Consider the following 19,519-nt stretch of genomic DNA (forward strand, 5'->3'; position numbering starts at 1 on the left):
TGGTGCTCAAGCACTATCCTTGGTGCACAGGTGCAAAATGGGGAAAATGAGAGTACAACAGAAAGAATTGCCAAAAAAAAAAAAAAAAGTGTTTTCCCCAGCCAGTCTTTGTTTGCTGCAGTTCAGGAGTTAGCACCCTTTTGCCTTTTGGAGTTTACTAAAATATTAGATTGGAGGCTGTAGAGCTTATATAGGAAATTTAGTTTCTTGACAAAAGGCTTGCTTTTCTTGTTTACCTTTCACTGACCTATCAATTAAGTCAATTGTTCAAAGATTCTTGCAGGTGCAGGGTTTCCAAGTGGAGCATTATGCTCTTATTATAGCTTTTTATAATGCAAGCATCTGTCTCTGAAAAAATGAAAAATATTCGCAGTCTACATACATCCCTTTATTTTTATTTTTGCTTTCACCTTGAATAAAATCACCTTGTTTTTTTGTACTCAAGAAAAAAAATACGCTTTTATAATGACAAGCTTTGAGCTAGCCAGACCTAGTAAAGAAGCATACTTGCCTGCACGTGAGCATGCAAAATCTAAATGAAATCTAATGTGCTGTTACAGGACCTGGAATTAGTTTGAGGGGAGAACCTTCCCCAGGGTTAGTTATTTAGCATTTCATAATCAGTTTGGGTTTCTGTGTTGCACTTTTTGCTTTATTTTAGTTACTCATTTGAATGTGATTTTATATAGAAGTCAAAATATGTTTTCCATGTTAAATAAACTAAATCTATTGAGGAATTATTTAGCTAAAAATTATTATTTTTTGTAATAGTAAGGGAAGAGAACTTTAAACTGTGTTTTAATGAAGGAAGTAGAATATAATGAGCACTGGTTAGCAGCTTTCAATTATTTTTTAGAGCTATTCAGAATTTTAACTATTGAACGTTCAGCAGTTGAGGAATTTGTTTTTTGCAGCAGTTTAACAGAGATCTTGGTCAGTCTGTTTTACTCCAGTTAACTGGGACTTTATCACAGAAGAATGGAAGAATGTGCTTCTTGCTCGACTACATTTGCACCTCAGTGGTCTTTATGGTCTAGTCCTCATATCTTCTTGTTAAAAGCAGATTGATTAAAGCAGTAATGATCACTTAAAAAAAGCTTTTATGTGATAGAAGAAATATGAAAATTGATAGACCTTAATATATTTTAATAGAGCTCAATATTTACTGACAAATCTTGCCTGATAAATTTCAATTTTAAAAAATATAATCTTGTGTATAGAAATAATGACATAAGAAAGCTATTATTCTGAAACAAATCTCAGTGAGGGAGATCTTAAAGCGAAATTGGATAAGTGGTTTCATAACAGCTTTCAATTTGGCAGTAGTGTAATTTACATTTGAAAACATAGCTAATCATTTAAAACAACAGTATAGAACTGTGAATTTAGAGAAAGAATTAATAATGATTCCTTTAATCATTCTTCTATTCAAAAGAAAAAATATGCTGTTTCTTCAGAAGAGAAAAAGAACAGAGAAACCTACTGTGAAAACCAGAAAACTTAAAATTTTAAATCAAAGAAATGAAGATTATCCAGTGTTCCCTGTAGTTGAGTAATGAATTACCTACTCCTTTAAGAAAGCTAGTTGTTTTAAAAGTAAACATATGTATTAGAGTGCAATTTTATCATAAAGCTTAAGAGTATCTACAATTTTATCACGTAGTATTTTGCCACTCATAAATATATTCATCAGTATGTCATCATTATCTAAAACCAAATCAGTGGAACTTAGACAACATTCAGTGATATTGAAGTTAAGAAATTTGACAGAAATACGTAAATAATTATTTAAAAAAGAGCAGGCTGAAGACAATATTCATTTGTACATGCTGAAAGGTTTCATATCTGGTGACTTTCTGAATCCCTGGCAGTCCCAAGGAGAGGAACACTGATCCGTTGTCACTGTTAAGGACAGAAATTCTTTTTTCTGCCTCACAGCTTTTGCTCCTGCTGTGTCCATTTTAGTAATGGACATGTAATTAAAAATACATGTGTCGCGGTCCACGGGAGTAGAGGGAAAGAATCATACGCAGTCACAGAATGCAGATTCAATTCCAACTTTATTCGGCAAATTGCCCATCTTATATATGTTTCTAAGTGCACAGCTAAGCAAAGCACGCCGAGCATGCAGTCCTTTCGTTCCGCTGATTGGTTGCGCCGCCTTGAAGCACGCGGTGTTTACTCTACGCTGATTGGTGACCTTTTGGGAGCTCAACATCCTGTCTCTTCTTTCAAGTTCCTTCTTTTGAGCTTGCTCAAGCATTCTCCTAACCGCACTCGTCCTTTAGTGACCTTCTAAGTCTCCTTGAGTAACCCTTATAATTCTTCATATAGATTATTGTTCTGAAGCACTGCAAGGGCCCCAACATACATGTAATTAAAAATGTATGTGTTATACAAGAGGGTCATTAAAGAGCAAACCTCTCACACCTTTAAACATATCTTAGACAATTTCCCTGGTCCTCCATTTACAGAGGAAGGATGAGTTGCCTGGTGTGCACAGCTGGATCCAAGAGGAGAATTAGCTCCTGGGAATGCTAGTTTGCAAAAACTTCTACAGAAAGTCTGTGTTAGCCCTGGTTTGGATAGGAGAGTTTTTTTCGCTAAAATTGGACCACCAAGTGTCAGTCAAAGAATTATTTTGTGTGCTTTTTCTTCTCATATGTTGGGTCTTGGGCTCCTTTTCCAGCTTTTCAATTAAAAAGGTTAGTGGTGGTAATATTTTATGACCAGGCCAGGTACCCATACCTCTCTTCTGAAATGATGCATCTAGAAATGCGAACACAAGTAATGGTTTTCTGATAATATGACAAGGTTGCAAGTTTTGCCAAGTCAGATTTCCAGTAGAATATAGGCAAAGAAAGCAAAGAAAGAGCAAGTTTCTGGTAAGAAATCAGTCATCACTTTCTTTCTAAGGAGGCTATTGGTGTGGTTGCTGTTGGACCACAAACATGGCTCTTTGGTGAATAATACCTATATATCTTGAATTGTAGACTACCGTTCAGCTTGCAGAAATATTGTGGACCATTTCTCATCATGCCTTCAGAGAAAGTAAAGCTAAGACAGGGATAATTGCACACCTGATAAAACCAGAGATAGGGATATCTTGTTGTTGCTCCCAACATTTGCTCTGAGGTCATGAGGAGGCCATTTAGTCCAGTTTATTCATGGAATGAGGCAATTATTTCCCTCCCTAACAAAATTATTCTGTCACTTACAATATGCTGTGATATTCCTGAGGAGGCATTACCCTTGCAAAGCCTGCTTGTATCCTTCTGCTTGCAAAGATTGGAATTAACTATGTGAAATGTGAATTCTTTGTTTAGATATGGCAGTGTGGAGGAAGTCTTGAGATCCACCCTTGCTCTCACGTAGGTCATGTTTTTCCCAAACAAGCTCCGTACTCACGGTCCAAGGCTTTGGCAAACAGTGTACGTGCAGCTGAAGTATGGATGGATGAATATAAAGAACTTTATTACCATCGAAACCCACATGCTCGCCTGGTGAGTTTGAAGTCCATCATACTTAGAATTAGAATTGAGTTTGTTTTCAAAGAAATAACTAATAATTCAGCTAACTTTTAAAATGAATGACTTTTTATGTTTATTTCTTTTATTTCTTTTTTAATATTGACACAAATTTGGCCTTCTCCTAGTCTGACAGAAATTCCTATTTTCCCAATAAATTAAAAATTACCTATACATAAATTTGTTTTATGCTTGGGGAAAAAAAAAAAGGTTAAGCAAGGTGGCCCAAGGAACGAGGAGCTGTTTAACCTGAAATGTGTGCCTAGCAGAAGAAGAATGAAGCAGCTGATACAGGATTCTCTCAATAAAGAATTACAGAACAGAAAAGATGGTTAATGTTAATCAATAAGGTTCAGTGAACAGTACACTTTTATCTAACCGGCTTGGTCATGATCTTCAGCAAGATTGCCAGTCTTATGATAATGGTAAAATGTTGTATTAATGTAGGATAAATGGATTTTTCGAAGTTTGATTTACTGCTTCACAATATTTGATTTAAAAAAACTTATACAAAATCAAGATTCCAAAGATTAAATGAATTAAAAATTAATCTTGGGAAGTAGGATGAAGTAGGATGAAAATGTTCCTCATGGAACATTTGAAGTATCAGTTCTGTTCTTTAATTCTGTTGACATTTTTAAATACAATGAGGAAGAAAATATAAGATCTTTGTTTGCAGAAATTTGCAAGAGATGAATACTGTGATATTTGAATAGGTCTGTACAGTAGAGCAGTGTGCAAATTCATAGCTCAGATATATTTTTAGAGAGTGGCCTGCAGACTGGAAGACAATAACTTTGAAATATTCTCATAATGTCTTAGTCAACTAAAAGTGACTTCTGTGAATCTGTGGCACAAAAGTCCAAAATTCAGGCTTAAAAAAAAATTCTCTTTTATTGCTTGCTTCTGAAGTTGCTTAATCTCCCTAGACCCTTCTCTTCTTTGACCTGAAAGTTTTCTGAATTCCTGCTTTCTGGTTTTGTGCAAGGCAGGAAGTGCCTTGCCCTGGACTGCTGGACATCCACCTCTGACCATGTCTGCTCAGAGTTTAGAGACCAGAGAGGGAGTTTCTAAAGCGTTTGAGTGGCCTATCCCAATAGAAATGCCTATGGACAAAATGTTCTTGAAAACCATTATGCTTTTAAAAGAAGTGCTAGAGGAGACTGAGGAACTGAGTTTGGTTAGCTTCCACCATGTGTTCTGTTGGATTAAACTGGACATTGGATTATTCTAGTCCATGTATGTGTGATAGTTGTTCTACTTTAACATCTTAAAAGCCATCTAGGCTTTATTATTAGAGCCTGACTTTGAGAGAAGGATGTATTTGGTGTATGTGAAGATGGAAGTTTGCAGGCAATGCTGGGCTGATTCTGACAGTGTCATATGCAAAGAGAAAACAGCAATAAATCCTGATAGCTTTTCTTGTAAAGTTCTGGGCAGCTGATGTCTGTAATGACGGAACTTTAACTGTCTTTAAAGGATATTTGTGTGTTAATATCCTAATTTTTGTATCTTGGCTTGTGTGTAACACAGTGGATTTAAGTTGAGGATCTTGCATTTTTGCACGTGTCAAAGCTGCCACCAGTGCATTCTGGTTTCCATAATATTTTATTCTATGCACTGCTCGTTTCAAAAGCTGAATTCAGAACCTTCTACTTCATCTAACTCAGATACTCAATTCAGAGCTAATATGTCCTGCTTTTTTTTTTTTTTTTTTTTTTTTTTTTTGAAGTAGTCATCCATGCCTCCATTTTGCATCTGGTTTGTGTTTTCAGTTTTGAGAAATACAAATATATTTTTGGTTTGATGAAAAACAGTGTGTCACATGACTTGCAAGAATGTGGGGATTGCAAAGAGCAGATCATGCTTGACTGTCTGAAGTTCTTAGTCAATATAGAGAAATAGATTTTGAAGATGGACTTGAAGAGGGGTGAACTCTGCTCCAATCTACACACAGGGAAAAGTCTTCACTGAAAGCTTTTCTCTGGAGATTTAAGATTTCATAATAAGGGTTGGCTTTGCTCCAACCCCTCCCCCAAAACTATAAAGCCAAAGGAAACTGTAAGACAGATTTTACAAATTTCATCAGTTAAATGCAAAAATGTCTTTATAGGTAATTTGCAAATTGATGGTGGAATAATTTAAAATTTTTAAGATTCATTCACTACTTCTGAAACTTTCAGTTATCCAGCTGAAACAAATATGTTGCCAGTATGCTTTCTCGGTTTCCAGCAATCCGTGTTCAGGGACATCCTTACTTGCAGAGTTTCTGGAGTTTTCTCAGACTGACTGTCTTCCAGTGTATTTAAAATTTTAATGTCCTGTTCTAATATTTTTTTGTCAACATTTAGCAAATGGAAGGATAATGAAATCAAATCCAACACCCAAAAGCAGGGATAGTTCCTGGTTAAAAATCCTACTTCCCACTTTAGCATAAGGTCCCTAATAATGTGTATACATAATTTAGAAGGGAGCGTCTGTTCTGTTTTGKTTTTTAATGTTTTTTTCTTTCAGGAACCATATGGAGATGTGACAGAAAGGAGACTCCTTCGAGAGAAGCTCAAATGTAAGGACTTCAAATGGTTCTTGGAGAATGTTTACCCCGAGCTCCACGTACCCGAGGACAGACCGGGCTTCTTTGGAATGGTATGTGGCTCAGCAAGGAGCCTCCTTGCAGCTCTCTGAACCCCCTACTAATCCAGTATGAAGGGTGATCAAGACATACCTGGTATTTCTGTACTGAAAGCAGTTTTGAATTTTGATAGAATTCAGTTAGAAATGGTAGATTTTCAAATATGGTTGCTCTTAGAATCTTTGTATTAAGAGGTATTACTTATAAAGGAATTCTGTGAAAGAGTACAAGAACAGGTTGCCAGAAATTATACTTTCCAAGTGAAATTTTGAGAGTACTAAAGGGAACCAGGGATGGCTGTTTTTTTTTTTTTTTTTTGAAATTTCTTAAAACATTGCATAATAACAAAAAAGAGTGCTTAAGTGTTTTGATTTTTAGTTATCAACTTGAAAATAGGAAGTGTGCTTTGTAACAAGTATTTGCACATTTTCTCTGATGAAAACTATGATGCAGGAAAAAGAGCTACTCCTACACGTTCCCAGATCATGCGGTTTTTTGATGTGTACGTTAAAACCAACACCTTAATTTTTAATCTGGAAGTCACTTTTGACCAGAACAGGATCATAAGCAATTTTCATGGGTTCAATATGAGAATCTTCTCCTTTTTTAAGAGAGGACAACTTTCTATGCTGTTTGCAGCTTACAGATAAATATAAACTGTAGCCCCATGTACATCACATTACTCTAATCTCATTTGGGAGGGATGAAGACAGAGATGTTGCAGTAAATACCTGCTGCTTCAGAAAGATCAGCAGCTGTCTGCTATATCTGTCCTATTAGAAAGATAAGACTGCACCTTCTTGCCAGGCAGAGATGTATGAGATACCTTCCTACAAATGCCACATTGACTTTTAAATGCTTTTGTTGGTAACTCAGTCATCCTGAAGCTAGATTCCAACATTGCTAGTTCTTCATCTCATCCAACCAGTATCACAACAGTCTGGTCTTGCAGTCATCTGCACTTCAGTTGCACAATCACTCTACTGGATCTTTTTTAGAGGAGGAAAAAAACCCTGAGCATTGTGGGCATACAGAGCATACAGTAACCCAAGTCTCCCCACAGCCTTCCCTAATAGCTTCAGTACATACTGAACAAAAAAATCCTAAGATGGAAATGCTGCAGTTTCTCTAAGTTGTATTTCCCATCGGGAAGTGCATCAGTCAGCAGTGGCGCAGCAAACCCCTTAGGAACCTCTAAGAAAGCAGCCACCCTGTTCCATTTTTCTTTGAGCTGGCACTTAAACAGGTATCTTTATGTGATCACAGGCATGAGAGGTAAATTTGCACCATTATCCAGTATCTGGAGTAGACCATGGTACAACATTGGTTCAGTTTTTGTTGTTCTGTGCTGGATCGCTAACTGACAAAGTCAGAGAACTGAAGCAAAAAGACTTCAGTGAGCATTTCAGTAATCTTATCCTCCCCTCCACCTCTGTACTTCATCCTGCAAAAGAAAACCTAGACTGTGGTGGTCATAATGTTTCAACATTTTGGGGAGGAGAAGAGATTTGTGTAGTTTCTTTCAAGATTAGCAGCATGTGTCATCCTCAAGGAAGGTGTTGACAATACCTAGAAATAGTAATTCTTGTTCAGAGCTGCTTGAGGTATCTATAGTGTATGATCTCTATATATTTCTCTAAAAACAATTCTTAGATGCTGTCATCTAGTTATGAGCATAAAGAGAATACACCATTTTTTGGTAGGAAGAATTTAAAATGTGATTAAAGTACAGTTATACTCTCAGAAAGTGACAGTGCAAAAAATGACACCTACTGATTCAACTGATTTGTGGATATTAAGTCCATCTGCTAACTTCAGTGAATCATTGATCGTGCTCTTTACTCCCGCATTAGCAGCGTAGTGCTTTTTTGGTTCACAAAAATACTGTGTTTAGAAGTGTTAGCTTTGTTGGCAGCTCTGCTTAGTGTGAGGCTATTTAATTGTTGAAAGAGATTGCTAAGGGATTTCTCCCTCCCTTGAAAATTTTTACACTGAAATTGAAAATCTGTCTAAAATTTACCTATAGGACAACTATAAGTTATTGAAATAAGTGCAAGAATTATTGAGTAGAATTCAGTGCCATGCACTGACAATTAAACACTTGTGCTAATGCTTTTTTTTCTTGATATATAGATAAATTTTAATATGTATACTAAACTTGGTTGCCTAAAAATATTAGCAGCCTAAAACTTTATTAAACACATAGAGATTTGAATATTTTTGCCTGAGCTATGATTGCATTTTTGTAGACTGACAGAGGCCTAGGAATGAGGGAGATGATGTATCTTTTTACTGGTAAAATTAGTATACTTTATACCACAATCATTTAGCAACCAGAAATGTGGAATTTCTCAATGCTAACTTCAGTCCATGGTCTGAACGGAACCATACTTTGATAAATGGTACTATCAATATCAATATTTCTATGGTACTATCAAGTGTTCTCTTTCATAAAAAGCTTTTTTAATTTAAGTCAGATTTTTGCATAAAAGTTCTAGCACTGGAACAGTAGAGTGAAGTTCAAAACCTAAAATTCCATTTTTTCTACTAGATCAAATATTAAGGCCAATATTATGATCATTATGAGAAAAAATTTTGAGACATGTTTAAACTGCTCTAGGAGATAGAAGATTCACCAGTTTTTCTCACTTACAGACAGTGAAGGCCAAGCAACATTAGGTAGAAAGGATGACTTATGTTGCCAGAACCTGAGTTCATTTGATCAAAATTCTGGTGAAACTTAGCAAAATTGTATTTGAGTTCCAAAAAAATAAAGGAGTCTTAGGGTGTGTTTTAATGTTTCAAATACAGTGTCTTTGTAGGAGCACATGGTAAGTCCTTAGTTACTATTTTATCTAAAGAGAAAGAAAATTTGGAGAGATGAATCCAGTTTCCTGTCTGAGCTCCCAGTATTGTTTTGCCTAGAGATGTATTAAGGCAAAGTGCACTAGAAGCTCCTAGAGAGGAGACAACAGTATGCCCTTCCAGAAATGTCCTAACCTTAAATTAGATATTCGAAACTATGCTGTTTAGTCTCTCTCTGAGTCTTTCATTGTTTTCCACGTAACAGCTAAGCTTCAGCAGATGAGGTAGTGCCCCTGTCCTGGGCTGGTCTGTCCTGTGCTACTCGGTCTGAAGAGGGAAGCAAATCCCGATCACCCTCCACTCAGCAAGTGCTCTCTTTAGTAGGTTGTTGTACAAAAGGCATCCATCTCATTCTATGTTAAGTGTCTTCCTGTGTTTGAAGGGCTCTCATGAGCGGCTTGTGAATCAGATGTCTGTTTGGAAATACATCTGTGCTCAGTATTCAGTAGGGCAGCATCAGGCAGAGCAGGTTGCACTCCGAATGGACGTGCATTGAATTTCTTCTCAGGGCACCTCAGCCGACTACGCAGAGGCATAGGCATGCTCTATCTCCTTGCTTGGCTCAAGCACATGCCTTTTTTAAGCCATACAGTGCCTTGGACAGCTATACAAGCAGTGTCTATCTGGTCCTTAGGCTCTTGAATGCTAATGTAGCTTTGGCAGTTTGTGTAAGACATAAACTAAACCTTTTGACTTGGATTTATATTTTTTTCTTCTTTTTGGGGGGAAAAGGGAGCAGAAGTTTTATTTTAAGGCAAATAAAACTTGTATGTCCTTTAGCCTATCCAAAAAACAGCTTTGTTCATGAATCATAATGGTGAAAACTGATAAACCTGGTTTTAAAATATATTTTGTGTTGCATCAGAGCTGTTTAGTAAAGGAAACCATGATGAGGTTGGGATTAATTGCAGTTCAAAAGAATGAGTATGAGGTCAAGGAGAAACTGTTAAACACACTTCTCTGGGAAAATTGAAAGCAAGTGTCAGCAATTTGAGTATCAGCAAAAAGCTTCCAAAAGAAAGAGGAAGCAGAAAATCCTCAACAGGAGATACCAGAAATCAGAAACAACAGAAAAAAGACATGAACCCCTTCTGTTCTTTTGTGTAATGTGATGAACCTGAATAGCCAAATGTCCTCGGTGTCATAAACATCTATAAAGCAGTGAAAAGAAGCATTATCTAGCTCTTCAAAGTGGCAGGTATGCCAGCAATGAAGAGATGTAGAAGCTCTAAAACAAAAATAGTGATGCTGTTGGTGTGTCACTGGTTTGTTCTCAAAAAGACAAAATAGAACCAAACAGAGCAAAGGAGGCAGCTACCTTAGAAGCAGTTAGAGAACTGCTAGTATCAGAGGATGACAATACAAAGAATGGCAAAGGAAAAGAACCAAAAATAGCAGAGAGTTTCCCTTGTTAAATTTCAACAGACAGATTCACAGAATTATAGTTAGGTATTTTGAGAGCAGTGAAAACAAACCAAAAAAGATAAGCGTAACACAGAGTACCTTGTCAGTGACGTGATGATCATTACTCACATTCTCCTAATTCCAAAAGTTATCAGGAAAATCAAGAGGGACTGATTTCAAATTCTGTTAATTAACCCCAAGTTGGCTCTTGTGACTTTGTTTCGTGTTTATGCATTTGGTGGGAGTCTTCAATTCTTCAATTACAATACCAAGATCAGAGGATATGTTCTGCGTTTCTACATTTAACAATTTCAACTATATTCTCACTGTGTCTGAATGCCCATCTGTCTAATGAGACATTCAGAAATTGTATTGGAAAGTCTAAAACCTTTCACTGAGAAAATCTTAGCAAAGTCAGTTACTTCTGACATAGCATCTGTTCTGGCCATCTTTCAGTATGCGCTTACCAGCAAAGACTATTCTCTACTTGTGCTGCAGTTGATGTAAAATCTAAAACAGACCTGAACCCCAACTGTGCTCTTGCAGATTGTCCATCTAGATAGTCCAGATGACTGCTTACCAGTCTCAGCTGCCTTGGGAATGGATGATGTGGGCATCTCTAGGAAGGACTTGGAGCCATCTTGTGTGCTTAATATTAATATTGTGACATTGTTGCATCATGAAACTACATGAAGATAGAGGGATCAGGCAGTGCTGTGATCTTTTCATGTTGTTGGTGCATGTAGAAATGCATGGTTGTAAAACAAGGGAATATTCAGCATTTCTCTCCCCTCTAAGATGTATCAAGTATAGCTGGCCTTCAGGGTAGGCGTCTAAGGATAACGATTATGGTCAGTCAGTAAATTTGGCCTTGAACTTGGCATCAAAATTGCTTTTAAAGGACAGTGTAGACATGAGGACTTTTCTGTAAGTTTGATCGCTTGAGAGCAAGGCCATATTATGTTCTGATATGAGAGGTTTTCTTACTTCTCAGGCAATTTCTAGCTGATGTACCAGATGAATATGAAAAACCAAGCTGGCAGATGTCTGTTGTGACTATCTAACCCTTAACTCTTTTCACCACCTATGCTTAAAGGCTTCTGTGATTGACTGAATCAGTCAGGAGATCAAATACTTGAATTTTTCAAATAGCAGCTTCCTTCAACATTTTTCACCAAGACCATCTCGTCCTAAAGGAATTTCCAAATGCTCAGTCATCTTTTGCTTTTAATTCAGTCCAGATATAACCTTTCCCCCCACCAAAAAAAAAGGGAAAAGAAAAAAGACAGTGCCTGCCTTTAAAAATAGGAAGAGTTTTGTTCTGCTAAGACATGAAAGGGATCATTTTGTAAATTACCTAGATAACGTGGTGTTACGGACAGGCATACAGAAGAAGAGACCTTAGCTATGTGGATAAAGATATGTAGTCAAAAAGGCTATTGCATGTTGAGTATTAAAAGTTCTCAGAGGTATCAGACTCCAAAACAGCCTCCTCTAGGGTGGAGGAACCTCTAGAACTTCATTATCATAAAATTTGTGGAGCTGCCACTTGAGATTAGAAAGTACCCAGGATTACTGCTGACTAGACCTTCAGATCTGGTGCCCACCACAGGAAAATATGCATAAAAAATGCAATGTAGGGGCTCTTCCACCACATTTTATTGGCTGTACTGCTTCTCCAAGCCTGGAACAGACTTTTTAAAGGAAGTGGAAGAAACTCAAGTGTCTGATACTAATCTCAAATGAACACGCCATAGCTTAAGATAGATGCTTATATGTTCATGAGCCTCCTAGAGAGTTCTGGACTTTATGGGGTGAGCAAATGAATTCTGACAAACATGTCTTATCATTGGTTCATTCCAAGAATCTCAGCCATCAACGTTACATACTCATTTCAATGTTGCAGTTAAGAAGTTAACAGAAATCTGAGGATATTATTCACTTTTTTTCCCCAAAAAATGCTAGTATGAAAATAATGTATGCTCAGTAAGATTGTTCCCTGTGACTGCTGGGATTATATTTGAGGTAAAAACGTATGCCTGGCCAGTACCATGAAGCTGTTGGCTTGCTACAAACTCCTATCTTACTATGTCCTACAGTATCATCTGCCCATACCACTAATCCATCGATACCAATGTCATTGTGGAAGAATAAGGAGGATTTTGTTCTATTTTGTGGATGAAGATAAAGGTTGGCTATGTTTCACTGGCAGTATTTGTCTACTAATGTAATGAAGTTTTAATGTTAAGAATTTGTTGCCTGTGCTTTGCTTACAGTTGTATGAAATGGTTTTTATCTTAAAAAATGCAAAGAATAATTACAGAATGCCATCTGTATTGCATCATTATATGCAAGTGTCCAGATGTTAGGAAATGACAGATTTAAATTTCTCCAAGCAGTAGGTGAGGTAAAGGTCTGTAATTCCAAATCTTTCATAGAGTATTGAGTRTCTCAATAGTTGGCATTTACTACCTATCTCAGCCTCCAAACAAAACAGTAACTAAATGGCACCTGCAGTGTTTCACTAGGAGACAGAATTTGAAGAAACAGCCTACTGGTTGCATGGGCAGAACTTCTGAGAACTGTGTATAGTAATGGCAAGGTGATAAAATTTTTCTCATTTCTGTTTCTCTAATGCAGCATTCAGCAAAAAAATAAGGTAAGTCCCTGAGAAAATTTGTTCTTGTTGCATGACTAGTTTATGGGGGATGTTGGAAAAAAGAATGTCAGACGTGAATGGACTATTATTATTTTGGTAGTGTTTTGTAAGTAAAAGAAACTTAAATTGTCTATTCTCATTTAACAAGAGGAAAATATTGCTTTCACAAATTCTCTCATATTTTTTTCTGCCTTGGAACAAATGAGTGGTGGTTTTATGCATAAGTGGTGTTGAGATCAGATTTTCAAATCTGATCATTTTCAAATCTTTGTCATCTCAGATCAGGTCATTATCTGATCAGTACTTGAGTATCTCTACAAATTAGATCTTCAGCATCTATTAGGCTTACTAGTCAAGAGTGGGTATAAAAGAACATCTACAAATGTCTGATATGACAAACTAAGAGATTCATGCTGAAATAAGGACCATGTATGTTTAGGAATATGTCTGCACATACCACAAATGATTACGCGTGAAAGAAATAATGAGAGATTATTTGTGATAACATCATGTGAGCACAGACTTAGTTTTAAACCATCTGAAATGAAACTAGTAATCTTTTATATAGCTTTTGTTTTTTTGTTCTGTATTTAGGCATTGTGCCACATGTGTAGGAAAGCATTCTTGTGCCCGAGTTGTAGTAGTTCTGGTGGCACATAGCATCTTAATATAGGTTATTTAAAACTACAAAAGCCACAGAAGGGACCTTTTCCGTAGAGCATGTCGAGGGATGCCAGTGAAGAGCACATGCTCAGAATGACAGTGAAGACTTGAGGTTGGCTGGGATGGCAGTAAGGATAGGTACTTTGCTATGTTTATCTTCCTGTTAGAATCAGTAGAGCATCAGGCAAAGTCATTAAAAATACTAATGGAAGAACCTCTGATCCAGAGGATAGTGACTGACAGCAACATAAACTGACTTATAATTTTAGAGACACAATTATCATATTTAAGTTGGTATGACTTTGAATTGACACTTCTTTACATAGAATGTGGAAACATGAGAATTTTTTTGTTTTGTTTATGTAATCCCATGGTGTACGTTAAAAATCATCTATCAAAGATGCTTTCTTTCCTATTTTTTGTATGTAATTCTTTACTGGTATTATGAAGGTAAACTAAATGCCTTCTTTTGACAGTTTAGAAGAAGAGTATGTTAGTATAGTGAGTGTGGAGTATGTTAGTAAAGTGAGTGTATGGTAAAGAATGTCCAGAGGATTTCTTTTATTTCTGGTAAACTTGGACACTAAAAATGAGAATGAATTTTATAATTCCCCCAGACTTTGATTTTACTTAATCCTTTACTGAAAAGTTCCAGCAAATGCATAGTGGAAACATGATCAGAAGGAATTAAATGGGAAAACTCGTTAGGACAGAACTTCAGAGTGAAGACATTTGTCCCAATCTGTTTGTTTTTTCCCTTTTGCAATTCCTTCATGTCCATTTATTCTCTACATTAAGAACTGAGGATATAATTCTCAATACTAGTGAAGAGAGAGGAMATTACACTTTGCTTAAGTAACTGCTGAGAGTGACTCTGCTTATTCTTCTAGTGTGTGATACAATTCTGTTCAGTAATGGAGGCATTCAGGTTGAATGTGTGTTTACAGAACCTGTTTTGCTCAGTGTAATTTTAAATTTGGTTAACTGGTTAATGCTAGACTTCTGTAATTGTTACGGCATTGTTCAACTTATTTTTAGTTACTTTTGACTCCTGAATGCTTAGAAAATGCAAACCCTTATTAATTAACATGATTTTTTGAAATCATATAACTTACTATGTTAAAATTTAATCTACAAGTTTTGCACCTATTGTGTCAGAGGTCAGTAACAGGTGCAAGGAACATATTTTAATATGATATATAGCGTCTCTTTTAAAAGAGAAACCTCACCCACTTTCAGGATTTCTTGTCTTAAAATCTGACTGCTTGTCAACCTCCAGAGGGTACTGGAGTCCTTTGTACATCTCTCATTTGAAAAAATGAGAAAAGGATGTGGTCTTTTTTCATAAGAAAATTAAACAAGTAAATCGGAGTGTGTGTGTTGGCGGGGGTGGGGAGAATAAAAGACATGGCACACTCTCATTTTGTGCAAATTGCTGGCTTGTTCAACACAGCTTTTCATAGTTCCTACCTGCTTCACTTGCAAATACGCTAGAATGTGGTGTCTTTCCTAGGGGAACCCATCATGTCTGGCTGGTTCAGTGTCCTGAGTCAGGATGATCCCAACAGTTTTATTTCACATTAGTCTGAAAGAGCTAGTACCACTGGATCCATTTGGTCCACTCCAATTCGTTCAAACCACTTCTAGCTCTGGGATATAAACCTCACAGTCCAGCAGTATGGGTGTAAAGTGATTGCAATGTATCCTCCTTAATTTAGCACTAAAGCACTTTAGATGCTTTAAAACACTCTTTTGTTTTGATTAGCTGAAGAACAGAGGAATGGCAAACTTCTGTTTTGATTATAACCCTCCAAATGAACATGAAGTAACTGGACACAGGGTCATACTGTACCCGTGTCATGGCATGGGACAAAATCAGGTAAGATTCATCTTTTATTTTCATTTTGACTAACATTATGATTGTAATGTAAAAAGTACGGTAAAAAGCATTCCAGCACTGAGAGACTGTTGCCACAGTAAAATGATCTTAGAGCTAGAGCCCTATTTTTGATTTTTTCACTGGATGCTTTTAATTTCTGTGTATCCTGAGGTCAGACATTCTTAGTTCTAAAGACATCTCTACCCATACCAGGGAAGCCACGAATACCTTAGTCATGCCTTTCCACAGAGCTTGCTAGCAGGGGTTAATAGCATGGCAGTGCAGTTATATGGCTAATGGACCAGTGTTTGCTCATCTCCAGCTGGCGCTAGACAGAACGGCGTACCTGTCCGCTTTTGTCCATCTCTCCAGATCCCATAGTAACATTGCAAACCTCACGTGGGTCTGCCTGTGTCTGTCATCATGCCTTTTCTTCTTGGTGTTTGTCTGACTGGATAAGAGGTTCAGAATGGCATCTTCTTCTGCAGTCTGTTCTACATAAATGTTCTTCTAGGCCAAGATGGATCCTTTCTAAAGCTTTAATTTTGGCTTTCTTGGTTTTAAGTAGTGAAGCTAAAAATGTTTGCTGGCATCTTTCTGCATGCTGATTGAAACTGTGTGCAACAGGTTATGATGCCGATAAAGCTGTCTACATACAGCCATGGTAAAAGTGCTGTAGGGCACCAGATGTCAATATACAGTAGTCACTCTATGTTTTGCATGGTTTTGAATTGCCATCTTCTCAAATTGGGGTGTGGTGTGTGACAAGTGACATGTATTTGCTTATGTAGCGTCTTTTTTTTGGTCTCCAACCCAGATTAGACTATATGGCATGCCCCAGAGTAGGGAGAGGTGGAGAAATAAAAGGTCTTTTTGAGATTAAGTACATAACTGTGGGTGGCTTGACTGCTTTTTAGGAAATTAATCCAAACTTTTGTTTAGGAAAGAAAAAATAGCTTTAGAAAAGCACAACATATGTGACAGCCATGCAGTTTATCAGCTGTCTTTCTGAACTCATCTCTGCTTTTAAAAAAATATAAAAGCTAGAGGAATGAAAAACAAGCCTGTATTGAAGAGGATTTTACTAATATGAATTGCATTTTCCTTAAAAATTGTAAACAAACAACAGTCCAAGTGCTATGTTTCAGATCTGTCAGGGAGCAGATTTGTTTCTAGCAGCAAGTTTATTGCCATAAGTAGTGGAAATATTATTTATAATATTATTATTTAGTAGTATTTATTGGTTTATTAAATAACCTTAATAAGGTTTTTAAATAATTTTCCTAAAATTTCTGTCCTGGCAGTAAAGACAGAAGGAGAGAGGATGAGGAGAATCATGCATCATAGAAGCAGAAGGATCTTGATAATGCCAAGTGCATGTCAAGCACACTAATCCACACCATACCAACCCATTTTTCTCCCTCAGTTCAGCTCCCTGCCCATATTGGGCATACTTCTATATACACATACAGAAGATAAATAATCAGATGAGCTAGTTAGCCACTTTCCTAGATTAATAACACTCTTATCTATAGGATTACCTGCTCACAAACACATGCCTTTTTTGGTATTTTTTTCTTGTATTATGGATTTCGGAGAGGAGAGGGGTAGAATATTTTTGTATTTGTTTGAACAAGAACAGTTAATTTAAATTTTATGCTTCCCACCCACCTCCCAAAAAATAGGACATGGAGTAAAATGTGAAAGCAGAAGAGAAGTACCATTGCTATTCAAAAAGGTTCTTGTGAGATGACATTCTCGCAGTTCTCTGTGGCGGATTAATGGCACAGACTCAAGAAGTGGTGCATCTTGAGACATTTATTGTTTGTTTCTGAGCATATTTAAAAGGTTAGCTGCTTCAGTGGTTTCACAGACACACTTTGCTAAGCCAATCATCATGCAGATTATGTCATAGGTAGCCAATCATTACACCAATCACGCACGCAGCGACCATGCCTTGTACCTTGCTACTTGTTTAGAAAAGCTGTCTTGCCCTTAACCTTGGTACCCACTGGCTTCTGCTAGTTTATCTGTACTTTCTCAGGATGTATCATTCCCAGCTGCACCTGTGTCCTTGGGTACGTTTGTCTGAGGCTCCTGTTGCTTGCTACTTGCAACTTTCCACCAGTTTAACCCTGTCATGACCCTCCACAGTTCTCCTTTGTTCAGCTAGCACTAGAAGATTAACTGCTAGTCTATTGCAAAGTTATCACACCACTGGATATTAATTCTCTTGCACCTCTGCTGGTGAGAGGCATCCAAGTGCCTGTGACAGGAAACACCGGGCTGCGAGCAGTGATGATCTCCGACTCGTGCAGTTAGTGCTCCTTCTGCTGGTGTCTAGCGAGCAGGAAGAAGGGGAGCTATTGGGAACAGAGCCAATAGCTGGCAGAGGAGGGGGTGAACAGGGGTGACAGGTAGTAGCTGTAAGAGGAAAAGTGGACATCAGCAAGAGCTGTGGGTGTGGGAACAGGGAGGCTGGAGGAGGACAGATGTAGAAGCACACATGTGATGTGAAGTGAAATGAAAGTCAGGATTCCTGAGTTTGCATCTCCTTTTTCTGGCTCACAGATGGCTGCGAAAGCTACTAGCAGAACATATCTCCATTTCCTTCCCTTCCCCATGCTCTTTGCACAGCTGTTTCTAAGAGATAACAGCTCATTCTCRATGTTGTGAATTCCTTAGCTCCATGTACAGGTGATGACAGCACGCCTGAAACAGTCAAATTTCCCCCATGCACATCTACCACGGTGAGCTAATGGAACTGATGGCAGCAGTAGGTTTGTCGGCCTCTAGTTATACCAATGCTACAGGAGCAAAGGTCACTTTACTACCGAGTTTTGAAGATACTCCCTGACAACAGCCAGCTCTTAACTTCCATGTCATCCTTGGAAGGGAATTAGTCATCCTGATCCCAGACTTTCCTGCCTGTTCTTGTTGTATCTGCTCTTGTCACTCTGCTCTTTACCCCATTACAGCCTTATTACAGAATTTTGCTCCAGTTGGCTCCTCCGTGCCATGTGTCTCAGCCCTACTTTCTCCTCTCCGTGCAGTAAGCGCTCTCTTTGCCATGCCGGCCAGCTCCCAGTCTGTTTCTCTAACTGCCTTGCTCAGTCTCTCCTCCCAGTTATTAATCCCAGCAATTTCTCTCTGCGCCTGGTCTGTCATGTCTTGCTCCTTGTCAAATGCCTGTCCTCTTTCGTGGCTAGCTCCCATTTTTTTTCTCCACTTTTTTTTCCACATTTTTCCACATTTTTTCCTTTTTATCTCTCTCTCCAATTGTGATGTTTTTTCCACCATTCATCACTTTCTTCCTCAAATAGTACTCACTGCTGCACATTCATGCTATCTCATAGGATAAGGGAATGAAGTTTATTCTCCAGAGTACAGCTCATTAAAGTTATTCTCCAAAACATCTTGGTAGAATTTAACACTAATGAATGTTAACTTGGTCAGCCATAAGTATCTTACACTCCAGTACATCCATCCTCTGGCATGATATGCCAGAGGCGGGTGGCTGTTTATGCAGGGGACAACTGCAAAAGCTCTGTAAAAACTCTTTTCACTGGAAGCAATTCTCTGCTTAAAGTGACCTCTGAACAGCTGTGCACTGTGCCAAGAGAAGAGAGCTCTGTGCTATTGGTTATTTATGAAGTCCAGCACCTGCTCCCATTTTATGCCTTATTAAGTAAAACCACTCTCAGAGAACTATCTGAGGATCTGAGGTCCACAGTAAATAGTCGCTGTGTCCGCTTGAATCCAGTCACGCAATGCCATGGCCTCAGTGAGAGGTTCTTTTTAGTTCCTGAATTGCTTTTGTGTAAGCAGTAAGAAAACTAGCTGTGGGGTGTTTAAAATTAGCATGTTCATTACAGCAAGAAGGTGAGTAT

The 19,519-nt window shown here is 37.7% G+C and overlaps 1 protein-coding gene across 1 annotated transcript in view; it reads left to right on the plus strand.

The window, feature by feature from the left end:
* Nucleotides 1-19,519, plus strand: part of GALNT12 (polypeptide N-acetylgalactosaminyltransferase 12) — a 49,094-nt gene that overhangs the window by 22,473 nt on the left and 7,102 nt on the right. The window contains 3 exon segments of the mRNA XM_026089665.1: nucleotides 3,327-3,503; nucleotides 6,042-6,173; nucleotides 15,516-15,629. Of these exon segments, the coding sequence (XP_025945450.1) occupies nucleotides 3,327-3,503; nucleotides 6,042-6,173; nucleotides 15,516-15,629 (423 nt within the window).

This window comes from Apteryx rowi, unplaced genomic scaffold, assembly GCF_003343035.1.
Source record: "Apteryx rowi isolate R43461 unplaced genomic scaffold, aptRow1 scaffold_826, whole genome shotgun sequence".
In the NCBI taxonomy this organism is placed as follows: Eukaryota; Metazoa; Chordata; class Aves; order Apterygiformes; family Apterygidae; genus Apteryx; species Apteryx rowi.